We start from the raw sequence: 26,800 nt of genomic DNA, 5'->3' as shown, positions 1-26,800 counted from the left end.
GCATACCTGAGAAGTCATCTATAGGTATTTTGAGGGTGTGTGATGTCTACCAATCCGTACTAGGCCAGTAGGATGGACTAAGGCTTAATCCCTCTCAGTAGTAGAGGTGGCCCATGCCCAGCAGTGGGACAGTATATAATACAGGGCTGATATTAATAAATTAATAAATTAATAAAATAGAAAAATATCTATATAATGATAATAAAGGTCAATTTCGTATGAATCGCGCTGAGGTCGTTGACTCTATTATGAAGATCTTTATGACATTCTCGCCATTATGTCAACATCATTAAGAAAATATAAATGCATCTTAAGAATATTTTTAGTCTCAAAATATCCTAATTTAGTTCGAATTTTATTCCTAATTACCTTGATCTGAAACGAAATAGACTATATTATAAGCCTGATTGGCTTTTAAAAGTACTGTTATTTTATTACATCATAAAAAAGAACAAAAATATCAGAAATTAGATTGATATATATGTATATTACCTAAGAGACTGTCTCGATGGCATAGTTATCAAGTGTGCGATACGATGCGGCTCTGAGGTCCGGGGTTCGAATCCCGGATCGGGCAGTCATATTGGGTTTTTCTGCTCAGTATCAGCCGGGAATCAGAAATCTGTAGCCAATGTAACTACTGGACATAATAAGACATAACATCTCATGTCTCAGGATGGCGAGCGTAGTGGAATACTAAACAATACTTAGTAATTCAAGTTGTTTGATGGTATTTCTACTATTTATGGGCCGTTTATGGTCGTATCGGGAAATCGTAACCTCGTCTCGTCATTCAAAGCAATAAAAAAAATTAATAAAGTGCTATTCTTGACATAAATGTATAAACTGACTAAATACAGAAGTCATAAACGGTAAAACTAAATGAAGACTATCTATATTAGCTGTTTAATATGATAACTGTCAAATAAAAACTTGAAACTAGTGAAACAGGCCTTTTGTTATGTATCCGCTATTATTATTCGACATTGGCAAAATCACTGATAGATAGTGGAATCTTTGACATAAAAGAAGAAGAAACTGGCCCTTATAAAAGTAAAAAAAAATAATAAATACATTAGCAATATAATTTATTGAAATCCATCTCATATATGGTAAAGTCATATAAATTTTATTACACAATGTCATTGAAACTTCCACTTCCGGTCCACATCGAATATGTATTAATTGCAAATTTTCCTTTTGTTCACTTCCGTGGGACATTTTGCGAATGAGTTCAATGTTAGGCGTGGGAGTCGACCTCGCCGTATTGATCTATAAAACTTTATCAACCAGCTAAAATAAGTTAAAGTGACCCAAGAGTTCAACATGAATTGCTTCGGATTAATCCTGTTTTTCACCATCTTCACAGGGCATGGCTTCTTGGTCCAAGGTTCGGATTATATCATAATCATTTCTGGGTTAAAAGCTTTACCAAATGGCATTATTTTTGCTTTCTCTGAGCATTTTTCAGTATATTATAGTTTAACTTAATTTCAATTCTTGATCTTGCTTTTGGTATATTTATTAATTAATTATAAACTTTATATATTTGTTTTATCGAAGCCTATCATGATGATATAAAAATCGTGACCTTTTATTAAATAGCATTAATTCTCTGCCCTCATAATACCAACCTAGGACTGAGTTAACATAACACACGTTTCATGCATCTTGACCTCTTAGTCCCCAGCCCATAATAATTATATTTGATGATTGTTATTTGTGTATTATCACTCATAATCAATAAAGCAATTTTTTAATCAAATTTACACATAATGTAATAAGATGTAATGATACAAAGGCGCCGAATTGTTAATACCCAACATAACCGCTACATAATCAACCGTAATTCAAATCTTTTGTATACATTTTTTGCAGGAGCAGATAGCGATGCGGTCACTGCCCCTATCAGGGAGACACGGACCATCCACAAAAAACGACTCTGCAGGAAGTATGGCATCTGCGAAGGTCAAGGAGGTTACGGCGGTTACCAGGGCCAGCAGGGATACGGAGGCTACGGAGGGTACCCTATAAACATCGCCATCAGTCAGTCGCAATCATCAGCTAATGAAGGCGGTGGTGGATACGGCAGTGGGTACTACCCTAACAACTACCAATACAACGGCGGCTACCCCAACCAAGGTTACGGCTACAACCAGGGTTATGGAGGTTACAACCATGGACATGAAGGTCACAACCAGGGGTACGGTTACAACAAACCATACTACGGTAACGGTCAAGGGTCCTACAACAACCAATTTAATGGCAATTACTATGGAGGCAACGGAGGATATGGTCAAAAGCCGTATAGTGGTTACTATGACGAGGATGGTTATGAAGGAGATGAATATGGATACGAAAGAAGTAACAATGGTCATGCTGCTGCAGGAGCATATGCCGAAGCTGGCAGTAAAATGATTAAGGAATAATTTATTAATAGAGTAGTTCGATCCTATTTTAAAACATTATACAGGGAAAGTTAGTTTATCTGCTAAAGCTTTTTTATGATAAGGAGTTACGCGAACGTACTGCACCTGCATGTGGTGATCATGCCAGCAGTTATTAATATAATATTATGTTGAAATTTGGTAGAAATTTAGAAATGGAATTGATATTAATTTATGTCTAAGAGGCGCAGTTTATTAAAGGACCGATGGAATTTATCAGCGAGAAATAGATAATATTCATAAGCTTGACATTTATAGAATTTCTTTTTATAGATTACAGTTATCTTCTAAAATTAAATTAAGATATTTGCAAATTTTTCGAAACTTAATTTTAAATTTCTATACATTGAAACCTAATTAAAAAAGAAAGGGAATGAACATTTTGAAGGTCCAAATGAGTTTATAATAAGTGACGTATATTTAAGTGAAGCAAAAACTGTTTCAATGCTCATTTTTAATTGCAATGATGTACCAAATAGCAATAAAGTCGTTTAATTGGCAACATGATGTCATATTTAAGATAAGTTGGCAATTACTCACGTTTTACATTAACTGTCTGTGATAAAATTTTATTTTAACGATGTTTAATTTGTAGCAATAAACGTAATAAGTAATTATTTGTTTTTATTTCTGATTGATTCTTACCGATAGGTAATGGATATATATAGAATAAATTATTTCACTTTGGTGGGAAGTTTTAACAAAGTTGAAGAAAATGTAAAATAATTAATAATCATGGATATTTCTGCCTTTAAAATTTCGTCATATTAAATTTTAAAGGCCGAAATATCCATGATTATTAATTATTTTTACGTTTTTCTTTCAACTGCGAGAACTAATCACTAACTAGACGTGAATTTAAATTCTTTACTTGCCAATACTTGTTTAGTTACCCAGATTAAAGCCGAAACAAAATGTATGAAAATGGACCTTGAGCTACCACCTTAAGCAACAAAAAACAACATAACTAACCTCATACAAATATAAAGATAATCTATCGCTATTTGGAACCGTAAAACAAGCAAACATCATAGAAATATTGTGTTTTCTTCAACTGTGAACAATGTTGCTTATTTAGTTGAACTTTATTTAATTATTGACGTAAAACATAAATTTATTTGGATTTTTTGCACCCTATTTAAAATACGAAGTCCCGGCACCAACCAACTTTAGTTAGAAGGAGGAATTGTGATTCGTACTGTATCTCTAACAGATGTTTTGGGGGGCCATTAAGAGCCTTGTGAAAAAAGAAACATAGATTTTTTTATTTCCTTACTGTAATAATTGACGAAATGGCAATTTAGTAATGTGACTTTCAGGTCACCTATTCATTTATTCCAGCATTTCCTTAATTTCATTTGCTGTGATGTATATAAATAAGTAACTAGTGTAGTTTATGCATTATGATATGTAGTTGCTTGAACTTTAGATATATAATGACTATTTATTATAATATTATTTTAACGTACTCTGTTTTCTTACCTCTTTCATTACGTGTAGATGACCGCTGCTCTATTTTTCCTGGTTAAATAAATCCATCCAAAGGTAGGAAGAAATCGTCAATTGTGGTAAGACTGTCATTTATACTCCTTCGTGTATGGCCTAGCCTTTATTGTATATTTAGTTATTATCTTTGCTCTAGATATACAATAAAGAGTATAAAATTAAATTAAATTAAACTCTTAGTTGTAATCCTTTGAATAGTGTATATTGTTCGAGGTAACAAAGGATTTGATTAACACAATGTTTTATACATACAAATTTAATAATATTAGTTAGACCCTTTCTACAATAGTCAAATAAAGTAAACAGCTTCACGAACGTCATAAAAAAGTAATAAACAATTTCTTTTTTATTTCTCTATAAAACATTGATCAAAATATTTATGACAATTTATAAATCAATATGGCGTTTATTGCTATTGAGATGAATCTATTAGTTTTTCTTATAATGTTACGTATAAAAACAGTAAATGGCCCACTTCCTCCATAAATTAAGGATTTTTTAAACAAACTGTAGGTCTTTGACCAGATGAGACTTATCGTATGAATAAACATTTCCAATAAATTGATAATTTTGGCTAAGTCGAGCTAATCAAAGGAAGTTATTTGCATTCCTTGTATCGAGTGACTGTAATAATTGTAAATTGGGCGATACCGTGATGAGATGCTTGATAAAAAATTTACATTTACGTCACCATACTGACCTTAGTCATATTCTTTTTAGAGCGTACGATCTAAGAAATTGATAACCCTACAGCTATATTTCCTTAAGCAAAATTATTTGAAAAAGTATGCTTACGAGTTAAAAAGTTCACCTCTGTTCTACGAACAAGTAAATATTAAAGGGTTTACGTAATGCCTTGACGGAAATAGCAACCACAAATTCAATCTACGACACAAACTCAAGTAACTCATTTTATATCCGATAACTAAATCTAAAAACATCTTAAATTATGGAGTTAATTATATTATAATACTACAGTGCCAGTGATGCGACAACCGCATAGTAACAATGCAATTAAGAAACATTTTCAAAGGGATAAACTAAGAAGGAAACTTGAATTTATGTAAATATTTATTAGTGAATTAAAAATATACTGCCATTAGGGACAACTTGAAAACATATGATAATGCAATAATTCACAATGATTTATTTGTGATTCCTGTAAAATCAGTAATAAAAAAAATCGGATATGCTTATTAAATAAAAATTTTGGACATAACATACAATCTTGAGATTGTCATACTGTAATTATAAAAAGGATTTGATCACATAAAAAATCACTATTTTAACGCTTCAACTATTTTGCTCACATTAAAATTATCTGGTCGTAAATTCCTAGCCAGAAGTTGACTTATGTGTTTTTTTTAAATAAACTTGTCGTTTGATCACTTGATTTTATTGCTCCAATTAGGCTCAGTATCATTAAAGATGATACTTGTAGCATCCGCGATATTTATGGTATCAGATCACCCGGGACAAGTCGAATTGGTTTACCGTAACTAGTTAGATAAATTTTATTTATGAGTGTCAATGGCTTCGGGTGTATCATCATGACCCACTCAATCTCGAGTGGGGGGATTTATGTTTCTAGTATATAAACACGGAGAAATGTTTCACAGGCATCCATAACCACCGGGGAAACATCCAAGCATCCTTCAAACAAAGAAAAACATTTTTCAAAATGTTTGTTAAATTTGTGGTTGTCGCATTCGCCATCACGGCATGCAACGCGGCTCCCTTTGTAATTACAGGCAAGTGTTAATATCTCACTTGTCATACTGATTCAGTATTTTAATTGTGTTTTCTACTTAACACATTTGTATTGGTATCACGAGGCCTGGCTAAAAGTTATTGCATACTAATGAATTGATTAAAATTAAAGAAACTGTCAATTAATAAACTCATTTAATTTCCCAGCCAAGAACTACAATCCTGGTAACGTGTACCCCGGCTACCAGACCCCAAGCATCGCGTACGGCTACGGAAGCGGCTTCAGCAGCAACATCGCCGGCATCCGCCACTCCGTCAGCCACGGACACTCGTTCCAGATCGGAGACGGCGAGGGGTACGGCGCGGGCTTCGCCAACAGCGACGGCGCTGCCAACGCTCAGGGCATCGGCATCGCTAGCACCCACGCCAACCCCGCCCGCCGCGTGTACAACATCCAACCAGCCGCCTACCAGCCCGCGCCTGCTTACAACAGCGGATGGAACCGCAACTACGGCTCGGCCGTGTCTTCCGCCCAGAACATAGGCAACGCTGGCTCTGCTGTCGCCCATTCTAACTCTGCTGGACTCGGCAATGCTGTAGCCAGTGCCTCCAACCATCGCGGTCTTGGCTATGGATCTGCCGTTTCATCTGCCAACAGCAACAATGGCTTCGGCTCGGCCATCTCCTCCGCCAACAACTCCGGCTATGGATCTGCCGTTTCTTCTGCCCAAACTCGCGGCGCTCTCGGCGACTACAGCTCCGCCGTGTCTGCCTCTGAGAACGTCGGTGGAGTCCGCTCCAGCACTGCCCAGGCGGTCCAACAGACCGCGGGCTCCGTGCAGCACAGCGGCGCCACCAGCATCGATGGCCCCGGCGTCCATGCTGCTTACTCACACGCTGTGAATAACCGTTACTACTAAGCTAACGGGACCGAACTATGTTTAAAAATATAAAGATATCGAGACGACCTTGAAGACTTGTCTCCATGTCTTTATAGTAGTAGTGCCATGTGAAATAATAATAAACAACATCATACAACATTCAACTCTGTACTTATTTCCTACACAAGTATATTTAAACTATTTGTGCTGACCCGGCGAACTTCGAACCGCCATATTTTTTTGCCGTACATAGGTACTGTCTAAAATCTAACTCCCTTATTCATAGACGTTTTTATCTAAGGAGGGAGTATATAATATCTATTGAGATATAACAATATTAGCCAATCACAACGGCCCTATGGCTACGCACTGCGAAGGCTGCCATGCCGTCAGCACCGAAAAACAGACATGTTAACACAGCTTTACTCCGTCCTTAGATAAAAAACGTTTATGAATAAGGGGGTATGATTTTAACTGAACGTCACTCTGTCAGATTTTGTCAATATATTGAAGACGTCTCACATTCTTCTGTCTTATTCACGTACTCACTATTATGAGATTTATAAATATTTGCTATTATTTTCATACAAACTTTCTTCTAACAATAACGAACACATATAAGAAACATTTATTCAATTTGGTGCAGTCGTTTGGAAGTTATGCGCGTACAAACATTTCGGTGATTCATTTTATTTATATAGATAAATACCAGGTTGATACTTCGTAGTTCTAATCTGTATTCTGACAATTATTTTGATGTCGATAAAAGCTGATATTTATAGTAATTTTTAGGAGGCTAATAACTTAGTTTTGCTGAGAGTTTGTATACGGAAAATATTTATACTAAGTAATGAAATAGAATAATTAATTTTGTTAAATTTTGGCAATTATGCTACACGTAATGTGCGAATAATATGAAAAGGAAGCCCTTTTGTGAAACTATCAATAAATCTGATTAATAAATGGGGCAGCAATTCATATCTCCAATATTGCAGTATGTTAGAGTAGGTGCGCAGTGGGTATAACGCGATCCCTTTTTTTCGCACACATCATAATTCCTGATGACGTCACAAGATATTATTGCGTCTCTTTTTTCGTTTTTTACGTTTTGCCATTCTATTGGATTTCAAAGGCTGTTGATTTGCTGGTTTCTGTGTTAGATTTTTAACGACGTTCATTATTGATAAACTTATAAAAAAATATAAGAAAAATAGCTTATAACCAGATTAGTGATAAGTAAATAAAATAACCCTCGACACAAAAACCTGTAAAACGTAAAAAATAAAATGTGTTTGCTTGTCCTTCAACTTTTTAAGTACTTACCAGTAAATATTTAACTCCAGCGTAATCTCGTCAAGAGACCTCTAAAGAATATTTTCCGTCTCCCGATTCAGGGTTCGATACCCACCCCTTGTATTTCATAACCACCACCATAACATTACGACTCTCGTGAAATGCTGTCAATTGCAGTATATATTTTCTAAATCAAAACTAAACTAGAAGCGTACTACAGATAGATCCAGACTATACAGATTACAATCATCATCATCAGCCGAGGATGTTCATTGCTGAACATGGGCATCGCCAGAAGATTTCCAGCTCGATCTACTGTAAGCTGGTCGCATCCAGCGACCTCCTCCGACTTATATGAGGTCATCTGTCCACCTACCAGTGAGGACATACGGCACTGAGACGTGGCCTCTAACTATAGGCCGTATAAGAGAACTCACAGATTACAATCTAGCTCTATAAAACAACACTTACAAATTTCCACTTTCCCTCGTGTTTTCCGTCCCATGATGTGATAGAAGGCGAGTTTATCACTATACCGGGCATAAATTCCAGACTACGGGCTAATGCTGAGTGAAAAAACCTAATTACACTTTGCCTCACCGGGGAATCAAGCCCAAGACCTCAGCACTGCAGTCGTACCGTCATACAATTACGTCACCGAGGCCTTCTTAATAATTATATCAGCCCTGTATTATATACTTGCCTACTGCTGAGCACGGGCCTCCTCTACTACTGAGAGGGATTAAGCCTTAGTCCACCACGCTGGCCTAGTGCGGATTGGTAGACTTCACACACCTTCGAAATTCCTATAGAGAACTTCTCAGATGTGCAGGTTTCCTCACGATGTTTTCCTTCACCGTTAAAGCGAATGATAAATTCACAAAGAATAGACACAGGATTTTTTAGAAAAGCCAGAGGTGTGTGCCCTTGCGATTTGCACCTGCGGACATTCGTCTCGGCAGTCCGTTCCACACCCAACTAGGCTATCGCCGCTTACTAGGCTATCGCCGCTTAAATATTCACATTTTTTTGTGTAGATATCACCGTTATTCATGTTTATATCTTAGGTATATGAAATAAAGTTTAAATAAGGTAAACTATGTATAGGAATGGAAGTGTTAATAATGAATCTATTTTAATAACTGTTGACCAATGCCTAAGAACACCCGCAGAGCGCGAGGAAATATGGCGTGTTAATATAACCGTTAAATAATAAGAATAGAGATTCAGAAGGAGGATTAAAATTTATTTATTAATTAACTGTTTATACCCATTGGATTGATATACGGTTTTGGAAAAGTGTCCTTACTGCACCTGATGGTAAGTGAAGTAGGATCCAAATAGTGTTGACTGACGAGATGGTTATCATAACGATTCCTTATGTTTACGGCGAATATTCGATATTAAGGGATGCTTATCCCTCGACAGTTGACACAATTATGCCGGCCTGTTTGAAACGAAATATACAGGCTGATCCCGGTGACACAATTGTGTGGGCTAATGTGGCGAATTTTACTCTTTGTGCAATGGTCGCTATTCGGGCCGACATAAATGTCCTACCGGCACCTTACTTAGGTGACGAAAAAAATCATTTTTATTGCCCTTCTGGACTACCTATGGACCTCTTGCGCATGTTAGACTCCCGGTTTTCAGATGTGCTTTATCTATGCAGTTTTTCAGATGGTCAACGTTAGAAACATAAACCTAGAGTTAAAAAAGAATTAATGAGTTGCTGAGAATTAATATAATTTAATTTATAGTATCTTATCTTGTAGTAATTAAAATGTCGCTAAACTAATAATTTATTTTTGAAATGGTCTACCAAAAACATATACATATATAAAACACTAGCTTTATCTTGCGACCCCGCCCGCGCGGTAATGTTATTCCACGATAAAAGGTAGCATATAGGACTCAGGGGTAATATAGTTCCTACGAGTGAAAAAAAAATCAAAATCAATTTAGTAGTTCCTGAGATTAGCGCGTTCAAACAAACAAACAAAAAGCTTCAGCTTTATATATTAGTGAAGATTTACATTTAACATCACTTAATCTGAGGTCTAGTTTGCCAAATTATAAGTCAAAACACCAGTAACGTTGCAGTTGTACAAACTAAGAAAAAATTGTGATCCATTCTTTTATTATTATCTTAAGGCTGATTCCTCATCAAATAGACTGAATCTAAATAAAATATATTTTATAGCCTCAATAAATCATATTTTTTTTATATACGTTCACAGCAGTGACCCCACTTCATCTGTGATGGATTATGAGTGAAATATTTCCATATATTATATTATAATTCTCTTTGGTGAGATAACTCAGGGGCCTTATTCTCTATCCCGCACGTTATTTTGACAGTGCGTAACAAGCACTTAACACAACGCATCATGATTAGGACTATAGAAATTTGGCTTACAGAATACCATTCCACGCACATTTCTCGAAGATAACATGACACGGCCTCGTTACGCGTTTACATTATCATACAGAATAAGGGCCCAGGATTGAAATAATATGAGTACATTTTATTGTGAACAGTAATGACAAGACATCGACCAAAGAGAAGTATACAATTTCTTAATTTTAAGCGGCATAATGCCAGTACTAATATAGCTCACATTGGTTGTTATTGTTTGGTTTATACTCTTTGTTACTATACAGTTTCAACAATCTGTAAGTGGATTAGCATCTAGATAGAGTGTCGATTAACGAGGGATAATTACTCTCTCCAGTCGACACAATTATGCCGGCATGTTGAAATCGGATATACACTCTTGCGTGGGCTACAATGACGGTGGCTTTTGCCACCTTGTGTACGGTGGTCGATATCCCGGCGGATATAAAATATATCCTACCACCAGCACATATTGTGTGTTGTTGTTGTCCTTTTATATCATTGCAAACGATAGAATAGCACTGTAGCTCTATAGTACAGGTTGCCTGCGAAGTCCTTTGTTAGATTCCCAAGTCAATATACAATAAACTTTTCCAAGATAATCATGCTAGAATTATATTCCCTTGACGTGTGGCCATACTTGTGAAACTTTTATCGAATCCGTCAGACGGTATTATACGAGTATACAGTACAATGCAAATTATATGCTTGCATCGCAGTAATATGAGTACATACGAGTATATAAATTGTTTGTATGCAAAACTAGGAAGTTTCGGCCACACCACAGCATCGGGTAAAATGATGAGCAAACAGAAATACAAATGCATTTTCAACCAAGTTGGTTTGTCTTTATTGTTTCCTTGTTGTTAGCGGGTTCGCTCACGTGAAAAGCCTTTCTCGGTACAAAAGTCCTTAAATCACTATAGCGATTCATATTGCCACTTATGAGACGCTAGCGCTACTATTAAAAAATCAGAGTAAAAAATTATATTATTTTCCATGGGAATAAATTACTGGGATAGAAAATAGCCTATGATGTTAAACTACATTATTCCTAGGCAAAAAAGACGTCAAGCAGGCAGGTGCTGTATGCAATAATGTACCCGTTTGAAAAACTATTACAACCCACATTAGAATGAGATAAGGGAAAAACGAAAATTTTGGAAACAGTATTGTTAAAGTTAAACTATTTTTAGGATTTTATCGCGGTTTTAATGTTTTAGTTTTCTCCCGAGGTTTCGAAGACTTTGCAGCCTCATAGTCACGGGGGGGACTGAGGTTTTGTTCATCCGCAAAGTCTGAAAAACAGTTTCATTTTAATGTCTAACATTGGCGTAAACATAAGAAATCATTAAACAGTATTGTACATAAAGCCCAAAATAATAAAGAAAAACACCAGAAGAATAAGAATAATATTTCGGTTCTTTGTCGAAAAACGTGCTTTTTACAACATTTCTATTTTACGACCGCGACCGAACGAGGAGATAATGAAATTAAATATGCATTTTATAAATACCGACTCGTTAGACAATTTTTATTTATGAGTGTCAATAACTTTTTTTTATCATCATAACCTGACAATTCTTGAGTGGGGGACATGTGTTTTTAGTATATAAACGCGGAGAAATGGTTCACCAGCATCCACAACCATTGGGAATTCAGCCAAGCATCCTTCAAAGAAAATAACAAAAATGGCCGCCAAGTTTGTGATTCTTGCAGTTGCCGTCGCGGTGTGCCACGCTGCTCCCTACTCTATTATTGGTAAGTGAGAAATAATATATACTTTTTATAAAAAAGAAATATTGAGAAGATATAAATTTATTCTTAAATTTTCACACAACCAATACTTCAAATTAAATTGCACAGAATTTACTTGTAAGCACTTAACACCTCCAATTGTATTGTTTCAGGCAAAAACTACAATCCTAGCATTGTTCGTAACCCTCTACTGTACCAGCCCGCTGCCAGCCAGGCGTACAGCAGCGCCATCGCCAACGGCGGAGCTCAGCTCGGCAAGGGCATCGCCTACAACGGCCTGGTCCCAAGCTACGGATCGGCTGTATCATCCGCCCAGAACTTCGGCAACGTCGGCTCTGCTATTGCTCAGTCTAACTCTGCTGGACTCGGTTCTGCTGGAGCCAGCGCTTCAAACCTTCGCGGCCTTGGATACGGGTCTGCTATTTCATCTGCCAACAGCAACAATGGCTTCAGATCGGCCATCTCCTCGGCAGACAACTCCGGCTATGGATCGGCTTTGTCTTCTGCTCAAGCTCAGGGAGGTCTCGGTGACTACAGCTCTGCTCAGTCTGCTGCCCAGAACTTGGGTGGACTCCGCTCCAGCACCTCCCACGCCGTTCAGCAGAGCCTCGGCGCCGTGCAGCACAGTGGCGCCACCAGCATCGACGGCCCCGGCATCCAAGCCGCTTACTCGCATGCCGTGAACAACGGGTATTATTAAATAAAATCGTGGCGTAATATAAAGATATCGAGACGACTATAAATATTTGTCTCCACGTCTTTATAGTTTGTAGCTTTTCTAGATAATAAATTTTCCGTGTAAAATTATTATATGATTTTTATTTAATGACATTTAAAATATAATTTTAATTCAAAATATTTATACATGAAATGGCTCCCCAGTGACTTGATTATACGATTGATATCCAAAGGTTCAAAAGCCAACACACCTATTACATTAAGAAATTGTTGACGCTTCTAATCAACCCTTAATTGAAAGTCTTAATTCATGAGCGATAAGGAGCTTTAAAATAAATATGGAACCAATAGTGAAAATTATAACTGCCGAGATGATCAATATGAAACCATAATTTGTTAAAACAGTATAAGGTCCAAAGTCAGATGGGTCAATGACAATCTAAGATTTTAAAACTAATTTCAAATCTATAGAATTATCCGTTCAAGTTTAAATCAGTCTACGATCGCATGATCGTAGACTGATTTAAACTTGAACGGATGCTACATGCATATGTATCACTAAAATAAAGCTTATGTTTTCTGATCTAAAAAGTAATAAGTATCGAAATTACAATACGTCGCAGTTTTAACAATACCTTATACAAAAACTATTAATGTACTGAAAATAATAAATAATATATATAACACATTATTTTAACCACAGTTGTTTTTTATGTTTAAATAAATGAAGAGACGAAGAAACCGTTCGCTTGATGGTAGGTGTCAAGACTACCCCGATAAGGTGTATAAAATATCTTTCAAAACGGAACAGAACTGCTTGCGGCAGAAATAGACATAGAACGTACACAGCAGGGCTTTTGCATACGAGAGACTTACTACCAGTAAACATATTATCTATTTATTACTAAATAATAAAAGAAATTCTGCACAAATTGAAAGGTGTAATAAGAATTAACGTATGATGATGGTAAATTTATATTCAAGTCTCTTATAACACATAAAAAACGTACATTTTTCGAACTTCTATCTACTATAATATGCATAGGCATTCGTGGTCACACTGTCCTCCCTGCTCCCCCAAAATTTAACTCAAACGCATATTTTTTAACGTACTTATGTTGAATTATTACAATTACGTAAATGCAAAGATATTTACCAGTATAGTTAGTTGAAGACCGGACTTCAGGACTTAATTTGTACTCTAAAGTTATTACCAATTGGTAATAATTATTTGGTTTATATGAAATGTCCCTGTCACCAGATATCACACCGTCCTAAGATATTAATATAAAAATAACATATTAACAGAAATTATGCTAATTTGCCTTCTAAAAACGTGCAAATCACGATATGGAAAAACATATGAATTATTTTAAATTGGTGATTTGTTATTTCACAGTAGATTAAGTAACCATTGAATGAGCGCAAATTTTTTGCATAACTCTCCTGCCAGTATCCGCCCTATATAATCTAAGAACTCTTTGCCTTCTTGAAATTTGTGAGTTTCCCCTCTCTGAATTAAAAGCTGACTTCTTACTACTAGAAGCCTATGAAAGTATACTTATATTCACAACAAAACAAGAATTATAAAAAACACTGTGTGGTAATTGGCATTGCGCTGCCTCTCTCACCGTCAGACATAATAATATCGACCATGTATTATATACTGTCCAGTTGCTGAGCACGGGGTTCCTTTACTACAGAGGGGATTAGGCCTTAGTCCACCATGCTAGCCTGTTGCGGAGTAGTAGACTTCACACACCCGCAAAATTCCTATAAAAAATTTCTGAAGAATGCTGGTTTCCTAACGTTGTTTTCCTTCACCGTTAAAGCAATCAATAATTCATAAAGAATACACACATAATTTTAAAAAAGTCAGAGGTGAGTGCCCTTGGGATTTGAACCTGCGGCCATTCGTCTTCGGCAGTCCATTCCACACCCCATAAAGCTATCTCCGCTTTTTAGAGTTAAAAAGTTCGCCGCCGTGAGACATTAGATGATAATCTTGAAATGCCAAGTATAATATCCTTTACACCAAAACGCATCCGTAGCCTACATAATATAACTTGGTGGCATAAATAAACCAGTGTTCCGTTGTATCTATACAAAAAAAATCCAAAATTAAATTTCACATACGGGAAACCTAGCTAGAAAAACTGGGAACCACTGATGTATGCAATTCTCATGACACATGGCATTTCACTTTGCGGTCTTAGAAATAAATTATCAATTTGATTTTTTGTCATCAGACAGATTAAAAACACATAGTATAGATTTTCATTATTCGTCTGTCAAAATAAAGATATTTTTATTGATAAGAATACTTTTGAACTCCGTCTATGAATGAGTTTTAGTTTTATTTTAGAACATAAATAATGGTTGAATGCTAAGAAGTGACATGGAGTTTACGAATTCACGTGGTAGCCTAGTTGAAAGTGGGACGGACTGCCAAAACAAAGGTTCGTAGGCTCCAAACCTAAGGCACCAAACTAACTTTTCCAAGTTTAGCGTATATTCTTCAACTTATTCTTCTGCTACCCATAACCAAAGCCGGTTACAGTTAAAATAAATATATGCGATAGAAACATTTTTTGTAAATCACAATTAATTTGTAAAGCAACCCAAACTTGAAGATCACAAATATCATTTTATAATGTCAAAGTTATATGACACCTCTATAGATTTAAATTCAAATGAAAATTACTAAGAATAATTAATATACTGTTATGTTCCTATTAGTCACATGACAGCAATTCTCGAAAAATCGAAATATACAAGGCCTATTCAAGTAGCAATAGGTATGAACTGATTTCATATTAAATTCACTAGCACTGTATTTAACATAATATGACATGTATTTCATAAATACATCTCTACATTTATTTAAGATCAATTTCTTTTTCTGTCGGTTCTGTTTCTGCCTGTTTAATAGTAATCAAGATCGAATATTCGCTTTGAAATATTCTTATCATATATTGATTTTAAATACGAAACTGTATGTCTAGATGCAAATAAAAACATCCACGAGAAATGGCTGTTTTTTTGATTCGAAGTAACATACAAAACACTAACTATTTTGGCTAAAATTACGCTATCAGATATGTGCAAAAATCATTTACAACTAATAATTCAGTGTTTTTTTGACTCTCTTACATACGCAAGCTGTATACACGGCTATAGAAGCTTTCCTTCAAATAGATCGCCCGTAATTGTAATAAGTCGGAATCACCCCTATGATGGAATAGGTCCCGCTGACATAAAAATTCTTAGCTCGCTTCTAAAAAAAAAATTTACCTTAATTTTCTAATATTTACGGTCACATGTTAAGCAAAATATTTGGGTATAGAAAATAATTTTATTGTATATAAATTTTTTTAATGTCTGTCGAGACGTTCATCGCTCTTGCATGAAGTTATGCGCCACGCCTGTGTAATAAACATTAGCAAAACCAAAAACTTTGATATCAAAAGAGCATTGCACCGTGAACGTCACTATGAGACATTTGAAATGGCATTGATATAAATCATTAACATTAAGCATTTGAACGATTGTAATCTCCTATCATTTAAAGCTGTGCATATAGTTTTAGATGATTAAACACTAGTTAAATAAAAAAACAGTAATATATAATACTGTTTGCACTCTGTTGTTTGATAGCAAAAAAAAAATTATTTATTTTGTTTGCTGTAAAAACGATGTTGTTACAGCTCTTTTTTGTCTATCGTTTTCTAAATAACAATTAATTAAATTGTTCTTGTCCATATAAAATTTATTATAGTACACGTATTTAATTTAATAAAAACACCGAGTGAAATAGAGCATGTCAAAATATTAACGTTATTTTTTCCAAAAACTTGTCCTTTGATCACTTCATTTTATTGCTCCAATTAGGCTCAGTATCATTAAAGATGATACTTGTAGCATCCGCGATATTTATGGTATCAGATCACTCGGGACAAGTCGAATTGGTTTACCGTAACTAGTTAGATAAATTTTATTTATGAGTGTCAATGGCTTCGGGTGTATCATCATGACCCACTCAATCTCGAGTGGGGGGATTTATGTTTCTAGTATATAAACACGGAGAAATGTTTCACAGGCATCCATAACTACCGGAGAAACATCCAAGCATCCTTCAAACAAATAACATTTTTTTCAAAATGTTTGTCAAGTTTGTGGTTTTCGCATTCGCCATTACTGTATGCCATGCGGCTCCCTACGTAGTTAATGGTAAGTTTTATTATTTAAAAATAAGTACCAATTACTTGTTGTGTTTTATTTGGTTTGTTTCGAACAGTTTATTAATTTGAAACAATTGCGTTTCTATATTTACGAAACTCTCAACAAAAATTAAGATAAATCCATTCTAAATATATTTATATTGAAAGTGGTGTTAAATATTTGTTTAATAATAATAAAATAATTATTTTTTTTCAGCCCGGAACTACAATCCTGGTAGTGTGTACCCCGGCTACCAGACCCCAAGCATCGCGTACGGCTACGGAAGCGGCTTCAGCAGCAACATCGCCGGCATCCGCCACTCCGTCAGCCACGGACACTCGTTCCAGATCGGAGACGGCGAGGGGTACGGCGCGGGCTTCGCCAACAGCGACGGCGCTGCCAACGCTCAGGGCATCGGCATCGCTAGCACCCACGCCAACCCCGCCCGCCGCGTGTACAACATCCAACCAGCCGCCTACCAGCCCGCGCCTGCTTACAACAGCGGATGGAACCGCAACTACGGCTCGGCCGTGTCTTCCGCCCAGAACCTAGGCAACGCTGGCTCTGCTGTCGCCCATTCTAACTCTGCTGGACTCGGCAATGCTGTAGCCAGTGCCTCCAACCTTCGCGGTCTTGGCTACGGATCTGCCGTTTCATCTGCCAACAGCAACAATGGCTTCGGTTCAGCCATCTCCTCCGCCAACAACTCCGGCTATGGATCCGCCGTGTCTTCTGCTCAAACCCGGGGTGGCCTCGGCGACTACAGCTCGGCCGTGTCCGCCTCTGAGAACGCCGGTGGAGTCCGCGCCAGCACATCGCAGGCTGTCCAGCAGAGTGGCGGCTCCGTGCAGCACAGCGGCGCCACTAGCATCGATGGCCCTGGCGTCCACGCCGCTTACTCACATGCTGTGAACAACGGCTACTACTAAGGCTAACGGGACACCAAATAAATTTTAGAAATATAATGATATGGAGACGACTTGAACAATTTGTCACCATGTCTTTATAATTACAATACCACATAATTTTTATAAGTAATAAAACTCTTGAAATTATGAATTAATTTTATTTGTTTGAAACAGACATAATAAGAGGCCGAACATTTATTTAAGCACTATTTTTTACACCGTTGTCGAAAGGAACACCATTCACTTTACCGTAAATGTGACCGTTGTCATTAATGGCTGTAACTACATTATCACCTTGTCCCGCATAACTTGGCTCGTAATAACTCTCAACACTTCTAATCCAGTTGTTTAAATTGAAGTTATCTAAACCGGGGGGTAGAAGGAACGGTAAAATAAATGGGTTTCCTGACGATGCATACGCTGACGCGAAGCTGCGTCCCGTGCCTGCTGCAGCGGTCTTCCCAGGAGACGATACACTAACACTCTGAACAACTGTTCCCCTATCTTTCGAAGAGTCTTGAGTAGATTTAGCTGCAAAATTCTCAATGTTTGGACCCGATGACGATATTGCTACAACCGATGATCCAGAAGGAGTTAAGTCTGAAAACAATAAAACAATGTTAAAAAAGAAAAAGTATTAAAATAATATACACAAAGAAATTCTTGCGTCACACTTCATCCTTATAGATTATGACATTCCGTTACAAAAGATAGTTTTCAACAAACCTTGCAAAACAATAGGATTGGCATCCACGACAAAACTGGTTGTACAAAGTATTACTAACAAATAGTCGAATCGAATCATTTTAAACATTGTATTTCCCAAATCACAGTAGTGTGAGAGAAGAAATGAGTGCTAGCCTTCACGATATCCGCTTATATAGGTTGCTAGCCTCTATTAATCTTAGACACCATATAATGTCTGCGGGGTCATTGAACCGTAACATAATTATATCTGAGATGGGAACGTGATTAGTAAAAAAACTTAAATCACATCGGTGTCATAAACGCTGATTTAAGTGCAAGTTATACGACTTTGCAAAAAACTTGAGGCGGAAAATAAATTATAAAATTAATGTTTATTTGTCTACTTTAAATGGCCCACGCAGCGATATTAATTTGTTTACATATAAAATTCACTTACACGCTGTCAGAATTGGCAGTTTCGAAAAATAACACTTTGATAGATATTTGTTTTAATTAGAAAACTGAAACAGGACATTAAATTTTTATAACCTTACCGCTGACCACTTAAATCAACTAACAAAAAATACATTTAAATACACCACACTCACTCCTGAGAATCATAAATCAAACTGATTAGTTGGTGCACAGTACAAATGGATTTAAACTTATTAATGACAGTGATCATTTTTCTGAAAAGACAAGTAGTGTTAAAAAACCTTATCAATACATAATTTGCTTTAGAGAAACGAGTTTAGATGCTAAAGATAAATATTATGTCGTGGAGTGCCATGCGTCCACTACTCTCGGATGCGTTGGTCAACTCACGTCTGGTCACGATATTAAGCGAAAAGTGCGTCTTAAAAACCAGATTAAGCCAATCTTGAATAATTTAGAAACCAGTGTCAATTATGAATAATCATATTAGCAAATCAACTACTCGGTGTACGAAGACAAAACAGTTTAAAAATTGCACAGAATTCACAATTGTTGAACTTAAACATATTTGCAAGCCAGGATAGTCAAACGAGTTTCCAAAAGAGGAAATCTAAAGAACAAAAAAAATGTTTCTCTATAAGGAATTCACATAAAGGAAGGTATTTATGAATACATTATAAACCTCGACAATCAACATAAAAATACTTAAGTAAATAGTCATAAAAATTTGCATAAAAGACAAACACGACGGTAAAGTATCCAACGTAGTGCCAATTCTACCAACTAATAAACTATTGTAAAAATACAAAGGAACACCGTTACACTAAGCCATGCGCTAATCGAGCAAAAAATTATTTCGACAAATCATCGAACATAATTACTGGAGCTAAACGTGTTATCACAACAATCAGAGCGTTGATCTTTGACTTAATCAAACCTTAATAATAGAGAAATGGCGATCATTAGAACACAGGTCAGAAATAGATGTCTCCATCAATATTTATTAAGAACCGTTCCGGCGGGCCATAAACGAAAACTTGTAATTTTACGAGAGAATATAAACTGAGATTCTGTATCTTGACTTGCATTTCTATTTTGTGTTCGCAACATGACGTTTCCTAGTGGTTTTTTAATATACGCCGCGGTTATCATTGCAGTGGCAGCAGGTACTTGTGGTCGTCTATTTAAATTGTTATAATATTAAATATCAATGCATTAACACTTATAAATGGCTGTTTCTGTAGAATCATTTGTTTTTTGTTTGTTTTGTTCGTGTCATGAGTGATTCATGGATCTTTTTATGTTTTTCTATTTTGATCATTATTAAAATCAAAATATTTTGGTAAACTATATTTTTTTGTTGCAAATTTAATTGCGGCCCTCATTTTTACATAGTCTAGAGAACTAAAACATTAAGTGACCTACATTTGTGAATTGCTAATATTTCAGGTAAAACAGAAAAGAAAGAAGTGAAGCCCTCACCGCCAGTGTTCCAATCAGCTCAAATTAAGGTTGGGGACAATCACGTGTCAGCCATCAGCTCCGGAAATGGCGCCGGCGTTGCAAGCGTAGCCAGCGTCGCCTCCAGGAATGGAAGAGTATCATCATTCAGCGGGGTCTATTCTCATCCTGGACTGGAATCACCAATCATGATTTCCAGTAATGACGCAACAAGAATTACAAAGAGCTCCGATGGAAAGGCAGCTTCGATGACCATAACAAAAGAAATCGACGACAAATATTCAAAAGGAACGATTAAAATTTCACCCGGATCGGTCTCAGTGACGTCAGTAGCTAAATCGGGTGCTGGGGCTGCACCTGGAGCTGGTGCTTTCAAATATCAACAACCGACTCCGTTTATCCCCTTCCGTCCATTTATCCAAGACCCATTTTTCTTTCCTCCCATCCAAATGCCGCAACCAAGGTATGATCCATGGTTTCCTTCAGACAAATTCAAGAACACAGCTCAATCCAGAACGAGTAATGTAAGACCATCATGGTACTACCCAGCTTTCAATCCGTATTTCAATTATTGGCACTGATTAATGATTATTAATTTATTTAAATGTTATAGTTATTATGATATTTCCATGTGATAACTAGTTAGACGTGTTTATTTAATAAATTCATAAAAACTCTTTTTGGTTTCTGTGCTATTGTTTTTAAATGTGACGCCTACATTTCTGTGTCATTATTTATAGTATATTATTAACATACATACGATTATATATGTCTATATAAGGCATAAAAATAACTTGAATTATACAGAAATTACTTAAGGTAATAAATGAGATAAATGAACAACAGCTTGTCTTATTTTTCCTACACATCCTAATATTATTGGTAATATTAGAAACAAACCCAAGCTAAGAATTAGTTTTGTTTTTTATAGAGCAAATATTTTTAAAACTCTAAAACTGAAGATAATCAACGAAAACAACTTATACTTTATATTTTTTGAAATACTAAATATTACTTACAAGCCAGAAATTATCATAGCAACACTGAATAGCTACACAGATGAATATTATCATTTATTACTCCTAAAATATTTACATTATTTACATCTTTGCTACTGTTATACAAACATTACTAACTATTTGTATGCAAACAGCTTACAAATATTTGCAACAATAAAATCAGTGGCGATATGCAAATTTAATGCATTTATAATACTGTCAACAATTTAAAAGAAAGCATATATGAATAATTCCCCGGCAAAAGAAATAGCGGAATTCTATTCAGATATTTGATATTCGATATTTATATACAACTAACGGTATTGTAACTTTGTCCAGTCGAATTAACGTTACAATTAATGAAACCAATTTTTAACGAAATAGCAGTTTTGGCGAATATCATAAATAAACGCGGTTTCTTTTATCTAATAATTAAATTAACGAGATTTAATTAATTACAAGATTAATGTAATTTGTTTAATTTACTGATATATTATTCTTTTGTTTATCCCCTTTGGCTAGCTAGGCTTATGAGCTAGTACATAGTGTAGGAGCGGTGTGTTTTTTTTCTCATTGCGATTACTGCACTAAATATACGGATTAAGGATAGGTCATAACTGCGTATCGAAGATTTGACTTGACGTGTAAAAGAAATGTTTGAGTTTTTCTGATCAGTATCAGCTCGGAGTCTGGAATTTGAGCTCGATATGGCGTACGACTCGCTTCCATCACATCATAGTACGGAACACACGCGGCGATAAGCGTGTGCCATGATTGGCACCTATACCTACTCTTTCGGGAAAATGACGTGATGTGTGCGTCTGTTTTTTGAAATAATCTTTTCCAGGTGACAGTTTCCATATGCGAAAGTTACTCTGATTATATAAAAGCAGAAGTACGCTTCAATATAATATTCTCTACAGAATGTGTAACTCGGTCCCGCTCAAGCCTTTTTAGGAAAAACATCGTAGCTATAAGCATTAAAATCGTTTTAATACAAGATTCCTTGTAAATCATGTTAACAGAAGGTCATAAAAAAATTAAGCAATACATCACGCGTCGATTAGTTTTTGTTATCAATGTAGCGGTACTTCTCGTTATTTTTTTTTTAGTAGAGATCATGGTTCAATCCAATTGAAATTGTTTTAGACACTTTGAATCACGTCTCCAGTTTTTATAGCGTCCACAAACGGGCGAATCAGTCTGATATGATCTACCACGCCCGAAGGTGAGGATACTGTTATATATCTATGCTGGGCGTGATTTAAAAAATAACACTACATGTAATAAATTTGACCTACAAATAAATGACGGGACGAGCAAAGCCTTGCCGAATGATAAGGGATATGACAACTTACAAGTTAGAAATACAATATCATGAAACTCCACTGGACACGTCATCCAGAGACAAGATAGATCTTATAATATCCAGCAATTAGGCTGTCTACAATAAGTTTCAAATGGAATGTAATGCACGCTGCTGCTAGGCGATGGAAGTAAACATTTTGTTGTTAATTACTCTTTTTTTTCAAGAACTATCACCGGGCATAGTTGCTTCGGTGAGTACATGCGTCAGTCGAGACGTTGCCGCACCGTGGCGCCTGTCCAGCCAATCGGTGAAGACAGGACGCACTGCCGCGACGACCCTGAGCCCCGCTGACGGGGCCTCTAGACTGAGACGCTACTAATCCACGGCGGCTCGACAGAAGGAGGCCCTTTCGGCCTCAACTTCTCTTAAGGAAATACTAGATCTACCATCTACTAAAATAGCATTGTTTATTTCTGTCGCAAAGGAACATTATCCGAACACTTGTGTTTGCCAAATTGAAAGATAGTGTAGCCAGTGTAATTAAAGAGAATTACGGATCTTAGAATCGAACAGTTTTGAATGAAGAGCGGAGTGCAACTGTTAATTGCTTTCTAATTTTAAGTACGATTGGCATTATTTCTGTTTATAGCCGGTTGTTTAAAATATAATACCGTTACAATAAAGAAAAATAAACTACGAAAACAAATCACTGTGCCAGTCCTAATATTAAATTTGATTTAGCGTCTGAATTACAAAGAAGAACCTTTATTATTAATTTATATTTAAATTTTTATCGTCAACAAAACATTTCTTGGTAGAAATTAATAATTCTAGCGAGTATGACAGGAACGAGATAACAAATGCGATAGCGTCCTCTAATGTCGCCGACTGAAGTCATTAATAAAAGAACTAGGTGTAGATCTACTCCACCTACGCAGTACCAAGTGAGAGAGTTCACTTAAAACAGATAGAAGAGGTAAATTAAACTCTATGACTTTTAGCGCAATTGAACCATTATGAATACAATTTTTTTATATGCCTCCGATAACGCCCAGATAAAGTTCTGATAATTCTGATAGTTTTATTATGAATAAGAGCCTATGTGTTTTGCTACATGATTATAGGACATGAATAATTGAAATGGTCACAGAAATGGTTTCCCCTTCCGAAACGTCGCTTTGTGCAAGAATAGCAAGCCTGGTCCCATGTTACTGTCTCGTCTCATATCTGCCTCTTCGATTTATGGCTTAAGTTTTCTGGTCAAATTATCAATGCAATCAGAAACATATTTATAATAATAATAAACTTCTCCTCCTTCTCCTGACCTTCTCTACTATCGAGAAGGATTAGGTCTTAGTCCATCGCGCTGGCCTATTGCGTATAGACAGACTTCACATAGCTTTGAAAATGTAATGTAGAGTTCTTAAATTTCTTCAGGATATTTTTCTTTGCCGTTAAAGCAAACGATTACTTATAAACAATACACGTATAACTTGGAATAGTTTGAGGTGTCATTTTGATAGTTCACATCATTACCACATAATAGTTCACATCATTACCACATAATATAACGCCTATAACTTCATCGTAGAAATAAGTGAGGGCAGTAGCAGTGACGGCCATCTTAATTTAATCAGCCAATCCTAACTAGCCTAATGATTCAATAAACATTGGAATAACACATACAAACATTTCACAGATACTATTATCAATGGAGATCTAGATCGAGGCAATAAACAGGTCGCTGACCGATGCATCCACAGCCGATCTCACGCGAAAATGAAAATATGGAATTAACTCGTCGCAAAAACTTGTTTAGCAAAAAACCAGATTGTTATATTAAGACTATAGCGAAATTACATCTGCGAGTAATTTTCGAGGGATTGATGTGTTATTTAATGAGGGTTTCATTTGGTACACTCAAAGTTATAAAGCATGAATTAAGAAGATTAGAATAGAACTTACTGTCCCAAATATGTGAAATAGTAATTGGTTGTCTAATCGCCAATTTGGAAAGCAGCTTCCAATAGATGAGAATGGGCAAAAATCAAAAGTCTAAAATCGAACCCGCTATATAGAAATACAAACCCGCCACACTATCAATTTCTTTTTCAAATATCATTCCTTTGATGCTATTGTTCGTAGAGCCTATGTTTGTTACAGTTTGGATTTATATCTAGACATAAAATCCAATTGAATTATTTTTGTATAATGATGGCATTTATGACTGAATCAGCGAAATCGTAGGTTCAATACCTAGACCGCATTAAGTTGAATTTTAGGCTAGATTGGATCCTTCAAATACGCAACGTACAGGAATCATTCGATTTACATGCATTAGAGGCTAGGTTAGTGACGTCACAAACAAAATAATAAAGTTTTCATTACTAATTAACTAAGTGAGTAAATAAAACCAATTGAGCAAAAGCATATTCTTTACGAAAATTATTATATTAAATTATAAACATTTGTGACTCTTATTGTTATTTTTCAATCATGTCGAACCACAGACATGTTTGTCGACAAAATGTCAGCAGCTACAAAACGATTGCTAATGTAACCTTAAACAGCTAAACATATAAAATGCATGTTGAAATCAACTAAGTAAGGGTCCTGTTAAAGAAGAAGCGACACATTTACCATACTAATCTCACAAGTTTAAAAAATGTTGGTTAATCAAAACTGAAATATAGTAAAAGATGGATGAAGGCAGTAAGGGACACTTATCCAACAGGCTGTACCAATATTGCATAGTAATATGTACTCAAAGTTACACCAAACCTGAAAAAAATAACACACTGTTCATAACCAAAGTGTCCTTCTTGTAAGACTTCTGGTAAAGGGAATAAATACTTCTACCAGACTTTTTAATGACCGATCGGTAATCAAGAGCAACATGTAATTTGATACAAAATCCCTACATTTTTCTAGTCATGTTCTATTTTTGCTACAAAAGATCAAACTTATTCAATAGTTTGTAGAAACCCTTCTGCAGTTTTCAAAGAAAATACTAATTCTATATATAGTATAACATCGCTAGAAGTATTCATTGTGACGCATACCTTAGGGATTGCAAGTTGCTTACCCTCTCTCCTTCATCATTATGCAACTAACTAACTCAAGCGTGATTCTTTACTTATAAAACATTATTTTACATTTGAGTCAAAGGGCCAAAGTATAAAATACAAATTATGCTCCTTCTGTATATGTACATCTTACATAAAATTAAAACGAGCTAGTATATGAGCTTTTTAATATAACTGTATGAATGATAAGTGATAGAATGAAACGCCTATCCATAAAAAATAGCAATGATATGATAATACATGCTGTGACGACTCGTAATTGAAACATTTAGCTTTTTGTTTGAAACTTTATAGTAATCAGGTATAGATGTATGTTTTGTAAGTTGTTCCTTTTAATAAATAAATAAATACTTCAAATTTAAATTATACAGTTATTTTAATATTGCGTTCAACAATGAAACCATATACTCTTCATTAACTCTGCTTACATTGTGCTATAAATCATCCATGAATAATGAATATTTTTACTAAAAATCCAGGTTTAACTATTCAAATATTTTGAACATATTGTAGTTTGGTAGGAGTATAGCGTGAGCGTGAGTATACCTATATTTATGACTGAAAGTGTAACGTTGCCCCTTTCAGTTTCCTGCAATGAATTCTCTTAGAGTAGTGGTAGTGGTTAGTGTGTAAATTTAAAATTACTTTTTATTCACATTTAATTTACTCGAAATATCACATTTTTATTTTAAATCTACGGTTTTAAAGATGATAAATATATAGCAATATCAAAATTACTCTGTACATTCTACATGACATACCAAGATGCTCGCAGTACATAGGACATATTATTATAAGTTTTTTATCTAGTAACAGTACTTGCACACTACGCACGAGCTCTGGACATATGCAGTTTCATTATCAGAGAAAGAAAAGGAGTATGAGGCTGAGTGTTAGATGCCTCCTATGTAACTTTCAATTTTTAATCGTTATACAAAACATGACTTAATTATCAAATCATACTTAATTCAAATCAATCAGTTACAATACATTGGAATACAATAGAAACAAAGAAATACAATTG

The 26,800-nt window shown here is 35.6% G+C and overlaps 4 protein-coding genes across 4 annotated transcripts; all 4 read left to right on the top strand.

Annotated features, from left to right (window-relative positions):
* The first annotated feature begins 1,318 nt into the window (after positions 1–1,318).
* Positions 1,319–2,429, top strand: LOC115453300 (abscisic acid and environmental stress-inducible protein). Its single transcript, XM_037442751.1, has 2 exons — positions 1,319–1,390; positions 1,879–2,429. Exons 1-2 carry the CDS (start codon positions 1,327–1,329, stop codon positions 2,427–2,429), a joined length of 615 nt encoding a protein of 204 aa, XP_037298648.1. The 5' UTR covers positions 1,319–1,326.
* A 2,952-nt stretch (positions 2,430–5,381) lies between these two features.
* LOC119190560 (ice nucleation protein-like) lies at positions 5,382–17,947 on the top strand. Its single transcript, XM_037442750.1, has 6 exons — positions 5,382–5,448; positions 5,871–6,572; positions 11,874–11,996; positions 12,146–12,672; positions 16,790–16,901; positions 17,109–17,947. The coding sequence occupies exons 1-6, from the start codon at positions 5,382–5,384 to the stop codon at positions 17,819–17,821; spliced, it is 2,244 nt and encodes a 747-aa protein (XP_037298647.1). The 3' UTR covers positions 17,822–17,947.
* On the top strand, positions 11,868–12,800 carry LOC115453301 (heterogeneous nuclear ribonucleoprotein 1). The gene is made up of 2 exons (XM_030181998.2): positions 11,868–11,996; positions 12,146–12,800. The coding sequence occupies exons 1-2, from the start codon at positions 11,927–11,929 to the stop codon at positions 12,691–12,693; spliced, it is 618 nt and encodes a 205-aa protein (XP_030037858.2). The 5' UTR covers positions 11,868–11,926; the 3' UTR covers positions 12,694–12,800.
* A 1,642-nt stretch (positions 17,948–19,589) lies between the features above and the next one.
* On the top strand, positions 19,590–21,220 carry LOC115453297. Its single transcript, XM_030181993.2, has 2 exons — positions 19,590–20,088; positions 20,372–21,220. The coding sequence occupies exons 1-2, from the start codon at positions 20,031–20,033 to the stop codon at positions 20,962–20,964; spliced, it is 651 nt and encodes a 216-aa protein (XP_030037853.2). The 5' UTR covers positions 19,590–20,030; the 3' UTR covers positions 20,965–21,220.
* The last annotated feature ends 5,580 nt before the right edge of the window (positions 21,221–26,800 follow it).

Source organism: Manduca sexta, chromosome 25, assembly GCF_014839805.1.
Source record: "Manduca sexta isolate Smith_Timp_Sample1 chromosome 25, JHU_Msex_v1.0, whole genome shotgun sequence".
Taxonomy (NCBI): domain Eukaryota; kingdom Metazoa; phylum Arthropoda; class Insecta; order Lepidoptera; family Sphingidae; genus Manduca; species Manduca sexta.
The sequence above is the reverse complement of the archived record's forward strand: the minus strand, read 5'-3'. Positions and strand labels throughout refer to the sequence as shown.